The sequence below is a fragment of the Cicer arietinum genome, chromosome 6, assembly GCF_000331145.2.
Source record: "Cicer arietinum cultivar CDC Frontier isolate Library 1 chromosome 6, Cicar.CDCFrontier_v2.0, whole genome shotgun sequence".
Lineage (NCBI taxonomy): Eukaryota > Viridiplantae > Streptophyta > Magnoliopsida > Fabales > Fabaceae > Cicer > Cicer arietinum.
Genome location: NC_021165.2, coordinates 18,542,344 through 18,551,193, shown reverse-complemented (window position 1 = coordinate 18,551,193; position 8,850 = coordinate 18,542,344). Strand labels below are relative to the sequence as shown.

The following is an 8,850-nucleotide window of genomic DNA, read 5'->3' as shown; positions in this document are numbered from 1 at the left end:
AAGAGTTTCCACCTATACCTAATGAAGGATATTGACCCACATATGAAGGTGAAACATTGTATCACAATCCTCAAATGCAGAGAATTAAAAAAGGTCGTCCAAATAGTACCTGTATTAGAACTGAAATGGACGTTAAAGAAAAAGTACCAAGAAAATGTGGATTATGTTGATTAATTGGCCATACTCGAAAACATTGTGCAAATGTAATTTAAAATTTCTATTTAAGTATTTTTTATGAATTATATTAATTATAATTATATATATATATATATATATATATTACTTTTGTTATTTCAATAAAAATTGAATTAATTTTTTTTAGAAAAGCCAAACCTTTGAAGAATGTTCATTTGGAACTTGGGTTTACTAATTTTTTTTCGTAATTTAAAAGATTTATGGCTTGTTCTAAAAAAGTTTTTAATTATACTAAGAAAGTATCAATTTTATTCAAATTAATATAAATTACATCGATCGAGAACCATGCATACACTTCAAACAGTCGCAGATCTTGACAAAATTTATTAAGGGTTAAAATAAAATAGTTTATATATTAATTATTTTTCAATTAATTTTACATATTTAATTTTGGTGTAGTGGTATTTTTAAGTTTTAGCGTTGATCTAATATTAATTCACAAGGGTTTCTTCACTAAAGCCCTCTCCAACCTATAGAGATTATGGTGGTCTTTTTTCTTCCTGTATTGTGGACAATCATTTGACTAAATTAATTACATTTAATCAAAGTGTGAAATTAGTTACATATAATAAATAGACTAGTGATCAGTAGTTTCTTTTTTAAGGAGAGTTAATTTAGTGACTCAACACAAACTAACTAACTAACTATGGATAAAAAGAGGTATGTAAGATCGGAGTAGCACAAGATGTTGGCATCATAGTGGTCTTCTTCTACTGCTACAAACAGTTTGTAGCAGGACATGTATCCAACTTGGGGTCTCTTGAGTGTTCGGAGTTGAATGCAAGACATTCAACTTTTAAACGTTGATTTTGAGATGGACTCCAAGAATGTAGTGGATCAACTTTTTAACAAAAACAAGACAAGCAAATGAAGCAACTCATCTTTTAGCAAAAACAACCACATCTCTAGTTAGTTTCCATATTTTTATAGATATCAAAGACATGTATCCAACAAATTATTACAAATAAAATGCTATGAGTTTTTTTTTTGTTAAAAAATAAAATTCGAACTCGCATTCGAACATATCAAATATCTCTACAACTATCATATGAATTATACTTACAAAACAACTACCGAGTATTTTTTTTCTTCATAAATACACTTCACGGGAGTAATTATATTTCAGATGTGTAGATACTAAATGTAAAGTAGGTATTTCAATATAAATTTATGTATAAGTTAAACACATTTTATTAGCAAGTGGAGTTGACATATGTGGAGGCAAGACTTGTCATACTCTAAATGAAAAGCGCGTTGGCCATTGGGAAGTAAAGATGAGTCTATAAAAAAGAAAATAAGGTGAATGGAGAATTTCACAAAAGCCATTTAGATCCATTAATCTCTTTTCTCTCATGGCTCCAAACACATGGGATGTTCTATCAGAATCTAAACGCATAATAAAATCTCAACCTAGTCTCTACAACAATCTCACCCTCATATTCCTCCTACCCCTCTCTTTCTCCACATTCCTTTATCAAATCCTTTTCAAACACTTTCAACAACAACAACAACAACCAAACCCCACCTTAATCTTCTCCTTCACACTCTCCTTCTTGCTTTTCTCTTCCATCTTCACATATAGTGCTGTCATCGCCATCACCTACAGCATCTACCATGGCTTCTTTAATCGTCCCATTAAACTAAAAGAAGCCATTAAATCCATCGCCACTTCTTTCTTCCCCCTCCTCGCTACCTCCGTCGTTACATTCGTCATCTTCTTCTTCATCTTTTTTTTAATCATACTTCTCTCTGGACTTGTCTTTTTCCACATCATCTATCTAGGCGATACCTACCTTGAAAATGACCCTTATTACTTGGTCGTGTTGTGTTCCTTTGCCTTTGTTTTAATGATTGTTGTATTCCCTCTTGTTATGTATTTGATGGTTAATTTTAGCTTGGTGAATGTTATTGTGGTGGTGGAATCTTGTTGGGGTTTGGAACCGTTGAGGAGAAGTTGGAGATTGGTGAAAGGAATGAAAAGGTTGATCCTTTCAACCTTTATCTTTTTTGGGTTATTGCAATGGATATTGTTATGGATAGTGAGATATAATTGGGTATTTATTTTCATGATTTCTCCTATACTTGCTATGCTTATGCTTTACAATATTGCGGTTTATACGATGATATACATATATTGCAAGGAGAACCATGGTGAACTTGGAGAGGAAAAGGATGGGGCAACCTTGCCCTTAATTCCATAATTATATTATAGAAATGGTTAATTAATTCCACATTTAAGTTGTCTTTTTTAATTTATTTATCTTTGTAATGTCTTCCATTTTGTAATCAATAAATGATCGTCGTAATCCTCAATTCCACATATTAATAAATAATAATATAAAATTTATTTGATAATCAGAGTAAAAAAATCAATTTAATCACTTATAAATACCACAACATAATTCTCACATCTGAATACCACTTTCGATATAAATTAGTTTTAATTTGATCGGATATAAATATGAATGTGCATTTTCATTAAAATTAAAATTTGATAATGGAGATTAAGTTAGAGATGTTGATATCAATTATGCTCCAACACAAACTCGTCTTACTAATAAAATTATAACTATTTATTTTATTTAATATTTTATATATTATAAATTTTAGTTTAATTTTATTTGTTATTAAATAATAATAATTTTTATATTAATTATTATAAAAATGACTTTAAAATTTATCATATTATATATATATATAGCCATGACGGCATAGAGGAGGAAAGGTCATAAGTTGACTGGGTAGTAAAAAAGCCAAACTAGTGAATCACTTTTCTATATCTTCATTTATTATGTTATATATGACTTTTTCAATAAATGATCTTATAAGAACACAACCTCAATAATATTTTTTATTTATAAAAAACTAGAGTTCAATAATTTAGTCCTAATAAAAATATTTATATTTACTCCCTTGAATAATTCTAATTAGATAAAGGTTTGAACTCATTGTTTTATGGACCAGGATAAAAAACTGTCAAATTTAATTATTATTGGTGACAAAGTTAATTATTATTGATAAGCTTAATTAAGTAAATTTAACCGTAACTTTACTTACTCTTTTTTATAAGTATACCATAACAGTAAGTAAATTTATCTTTGTTTTGCAACTTTTAATTTTGAAAGTAGCTATCTGTGTTAACAATATTTAATTTTGTGGCCTAATTGAGTTCTTCTTGGCTAATAGTGGTGGTCTTTATTCATAATGTAAGTAGCTAATCATAGTTAGTAGCTTTCTCAATATTCATGGTTTAATTGAGTTCTTATTTTCACGGTTTAGTTGAGTTTTTATTTTTATAGCCTTAATATAAGTATCTAAGAATAGCTTTAGTTGGAGACTTGTTTTATTATGATGATAGCTTTGTTTTTGACATTTGGGATTATTTAATGTTGATAAATTTATTTTGAGATTTTTGTGTGTTATTGGTGACTTTGTGTTTGATATTTGATTTTTTTTTTGTAATACATGAAAAAAATACAAAAAGTAAAAGTTTGCTCTGTCCTATCCTGTTTTTTGGTGAGGCTATTAACGAGACATACTAATTGGGACGAGGTGACACACTTTTCCATCCCGAGGCAATATGATCATTTGAATGCAAAATTTCAAGTTTGATCAAAGATTAAGTATGGTGTCTTGATTACATATCAATTTTGAGTAAAAAAAAAATGCAGATAAATTTTAGAAGGAGAGGAGAGGGGTAAAAGATGCCTCATAAATCACTTGAAGGATAGAAAAGATAAATTATCAAAATTTTAATTACATTGGCAAGTTATCCTCACTATTGTGTTAAAATCCAAAAATATTTTTATTAGAATTTAAAAAGTTGGATTGTTTCTCTTTATTATTTGGTTTAAATATACTTTTATTATTGTATTTTGCTAAAAAAAAATAACTTTTAAACCCTTATTTTTAATTTTTTTTTTCATCTTATAACTTGTTCAATATTTTTAAACCCTCTCTTTTTTAATGATATAACATCATTGTTAATGACGTGACATTGACTTAATACAGTTGAATTCGATAAAAATAAATTTGATTATATATATTTTTGATACCTATAGATATATCAACTTTTATTTTTTAGTTTTTATAATTTTTTTTATTAAAGAATCGTCTCTTATATTTTCTTTTTACCAAATTTAGTCACTACTGTTTATTGCATGTTGACTAGACAAACAAAACGCCTTTTCATCGCTTACCACATGGACATTTTCAATTACGTGCCAAATGGATCACTAGATTTATTATTTTTATAAGTGAACGTATATGGTACATTTATAAATTTTTTTAATATTGTTAAATTTGTGAATCGATAATTAAATGACATCACTTCAATGAATTAGTTTGACCAAGTTTTAGATTTAGTCCCACAAAACTTTTGAGTTTTATATTTGAGTGTTTTAAAATAATAATTATGTAATTTAATTACAATTTAATTAATAATAAAGTAAATAAATAAAATGAACCAATTATCTCATATCAATTATTGTAGAAATAATTATTGATCAAAATATTTATAATATCAAATACAGTATAACTTGTTTTTTTATATTATTAAATACATTTTATTCAATTAAATATTTTGATTAATATCAATTAAATTTAAACACCTGTTTGAATCTCCAGTTAACTAACTAAAATCAAAACAACATTAAAATTAAACTGTATTTGAAGTTTTGTAGCTGATGTATGATGGATCCTTGTGTTCCATTGAGAAGGGTAACACTACAAAGATTCATGGTGTTAAACAAATCAAAACTATGATCCTGGTTCTGAAATTTGTCTAGAAACTATAAAACAGATGCATGGCTTGAGGCGGAGGGAAATCAAACGCATTGCTTTGATAAGAAATAGAAAGATTTAATGAATCATTTTAAAAGTTCAAGCTTGATGCAGAGGAACATTGAAAATATAAAAAAATCAGGAATTTATTCAAAAGAGAGAGACGAATTCTATATTTCATATTTTCTCTAATCAAACTCCATCATTCATCATCACCATCATAGTCTATGATTCCTACCACTAGAAACAAGTGTGTCTTATCTAAAAATCTAGATGGCGTGTTTGCTCGTTCACGTTTTTTCTCAAGATTAGAATTTCTGGTTTAACGATTTCTCTTTTTAGTTTTCAATTTCAAAAAGTGGATATAGATTTATGGTTTCTTGTAATAGTCAACTCTAATTTTTTAGACCCAAAAACTTCATCTTTTATCTAAATTGTGATTTTAAATTATTTTTAGACGTGAAATCATGTGCATCTTTTTATCTAGTTTATTCTAATTAAGTAATTTTCACACATAAGATTTTCTTTTTGTATTTTTTTCTTCGTGATTTAGTCATCTCATATTAGTGTTGGTTGATTTTTCGTCTCTGTACGGTGTTTGTTTCATTTCATTCTTGTTGTAGTGTTTATTTGATTCAAATTGACATATCAATTTCGATCAATTTTTGATTCAATCAATAATTAGATCGTAAATGTTGCAGATTCAAATATAAGAATATTTCAACCACTTTTATTTTCTCACATTATTATTAAATATTGTATTGTTTTATGTTATTAATTTGAATGATGTGACTTTATTCTCATATTCATTTAAAAATTCTTTTCGTATTTAACGATGCTGAATTTGTATCTGATATATTTTATCAATTTAAATAAATAAATATCGTTCTCTTTTTATCAAAAAATTTAAAATGTTAATGTGTGTCACATATCATAGAAAATAAAATACAGCCAAAAAAAACTTCAAGTTATAAAAAGAGATTAGAAATCTGATTTTTTTATAAAAAAAATTTAAACAAATTGAGAGACTAAAATATATTTAAAACATTGTTATGTTTACTTGTGAGTCTCCTCATTTTCTCTTTTTCTCCTCACTTTATAATGCTTCTTCTTGCAAAGCTCTCTCTACTTATGAAGTCTCGCAAAGTTTTTCCATATTTTTTTCATCTTATTTTATTCTATTTTCTACATCCAATTGTTGCTAGACTTTATTTTGTATTCAAGCTAGTTGTTTATGTAAACGTCAATGTTAGTTGTTTACATCCTCGTTGTCTATTGTTTTCATTCTACAATATACCTAGTTGTATTTTTATCTAAGTGTATTTTATTTTTTGTTGGTGTTGCCGTCAATTTATTTTGTTTTCATTTATTGTGTTGTTCTTCATTTGAGATTTATAGTTTCTTTTTTGTGGTAAATACAAGTTTAGATAAGATAAGTTTTCAAAAATTTATCATAATTAAAATGTTCTAACAGATATATTTATAAACCACTCACAAAAGAGATCTTTAAGTCAATAGTTAAAATTAAATTTACGATTTTATAAGATCTGAGCTAGTTCTTGACCTTATCAAATGATATTTAAGATATATAATAAGGTTGTGTTTTATATATTTATCTAAATTACTTTTAAATATATAATTTAATTTTTTAAATATTTTATTGTGTTAGATGGATCATCAAAATCGAAAAAATGCTGTCAATACAGATTATGTGTATATTTTATAAAGATAAAGGGCAAATTAATTGTATAATCTCTCTCTTCCCCTTGTAAACAATATATATATATATATATATATAATTCAAATTCAACTCCTTTTTTTTTCTCTATTCCATTGAATCCGGACCTTAAATGATATACTAAAATAGAGCATTTTAAAAAAAAACTAAGTAGAGGAAATTATATACGAACTAATTAATTAGCAAGATGTGTAGCCATTTTGTTTATTTTTAATGATTAGTGGTTATTTTATATTTAATGGTAGGATGATTGTTTTTAACAAATAACAGTAGGAGGAGCTGACCTTTACAGAAAAAAATTAAATAACGAGTAGTTGAACATGTGTGGAGGGAGGCAAGACTTGCCATATTTTAAGTGAAAACCGAGTTTTGGTAAATAAATGTTATATCTTATAAAGTCAATTTTTTTTAATAACCTCTTTCTGAAAATTATGTACCAATCTGCCCCCTTTTCAAAACTAAACACTAAAATGTCCTTTTTCAAAATTAAAATAATATATATATATAACATTAAAATTATTATAATTCATAAAAATACATAAATAGAAAATTTAAATTACGATAAAACTTTAAATTACATAATTTAATTAAATAACATCATAAATTTTACAAAAGAACGGTAATTCATAAAAAAAAATCACAAATTCATAAAAAACATCACAAATTTTACAAAAATTACGATAATTAATGTCGAAGGTGGCCTCCAGTACCACATTGTCGAGGTTTTCTCACACGTACGGGATTTTGATGACGCCTTGGTACATCACGAGTTTCTTGTTGTTGTTCTTCTTCTTCTTGATCTTCGTCTTCTTGCTGTGGAGGATGTCTAGGTGGAAGTGCTGCAGAAGAACTACTTCCACCTTGAGTCCAATTAGATATTTGATTCAACGGAGTATATGCATTCCCAAAGTTTGGAATTTGAAAGTTTTGTTGACACATATTATTCAGTAACTGGGTAGCGGACTCAGATGTATTATGACGACTGTTGAACGTGTTATACAACAATTCCTCTTCGCTTGATGCAAATGATAGTTGACGGTTGTCTTTTTGATGTGGTTGTTGACTGTCAAAATTAAATTGTTCCTCTGGCGTGAACCTGTAAGATTGATGTGGTGTGTGGATAAAAGTATGAGAATGTGGTGTGTGGGTAAAAGTATTAGGAGGCGGTTGAGTGTCAGGAGGTGTTGGTATATAATATTGATTTTGTTGTGTTGTGTTGGGCATTGATTCTTGGAAAAAATGTTGGCTAGATTGTGGTGGAGGTTGGGGGTGAAAAAATAATTGACTAGGTTGCGGTGGAGGTTGGGGGTGAAAAAAGAATTGACTAGATTGCGGTGGAGGTTGAGGGTGAACAAAGTGTTGGCTAGATTGTGGTGGAGGTTGTGGTGGATTGGCACGAGGATCAACCAATTGGTTTTCTACAGAAATAAATCGTTTAGAATTTTTGCAAAACCAAACCATGTATTCATAACTTGGTTTGAATTCAACATTTAGAGGTTGACCATGAAGAATATGATTCTCACGTTCATTCCACTCTTTGTTCTCATTTTCATAGAATAATGCCCAACTATAGTCAACTTGTTTATGCAAATCTACCTTATGATACTTTTTCATGTTCCTCGGAGGATGTGGAATTTCTTGAGGTAGTCCAAATTGTAGTTTCACTCTATCAGTTTGATGCATTTCTATTATGTAGAAACAAATTAAATATGTAGATGCATTCCATAGCCAATTATCTTCTGGATGATCGTATGTTAGTTGTAGATATGCTCTCCAGATAAACTGATATATAATAAGTTTGTTAGTAATATATATAAGTATAAGAAAAATAAAATAATAGAAATAATGTAATGTTTTAATATATTACATCGTTAACTGTCATATGATCAATTTTTGTTCGATATCCATCGGTATGATAACGAGGTGTGTCCCCAAATTTCATACCCTTTCCACTATATCTACGAAAATAAATTTGAATATGTTAGTGAATCAATTGATAGTTGTATAAATATAATATTTAACTTTTTTTTGATATTTATCTTTTTGCGAATGGAAAACGAGGCTCAAAATTACTTATTGGTGCAAGAAACGGCATATGGTACCATGCCCACGTTTGAAGTAGATGTGAACATCCG

At 27.9% G+C, this 8,850-nt stretch overlaps 1 protein-coding gene across 1 annotated transcript; it reads left to right on the top strand.

Annotated features, from left to right (window-relative positions):
* Window positions 1–1,467: 1,467 nt before the first annotated feature.
* LOC101492756 (uncharacterized) lies at window positions 1,468–2,508 on the top strand. Its single transcript, XM_004516517.4, has one exon. It carries the CDS (start codon window positions 1,548–1,550, stop codon window positions 2,394–2,396), a length of 849 nt encoding a protein of 282 aa, XP_004516574.1. The 5' UTR covers window positions 1,468–1,547; the 3' UTR covers window positions 2,397–2,508.
* The last annotated feature ends 6,342 nt before the right edge of the window (window positions 2,509–8,850 follow it).

What these genes read in the sequence shown, in the direction of transcription:
- LOC101492756 (XM_004516517.4), top strand. Translation starts at nt 1,548, where the DNA reads ATGGCTCCAAACACATGGGATGTTCTATCAGAATCTAAACGCATAATA.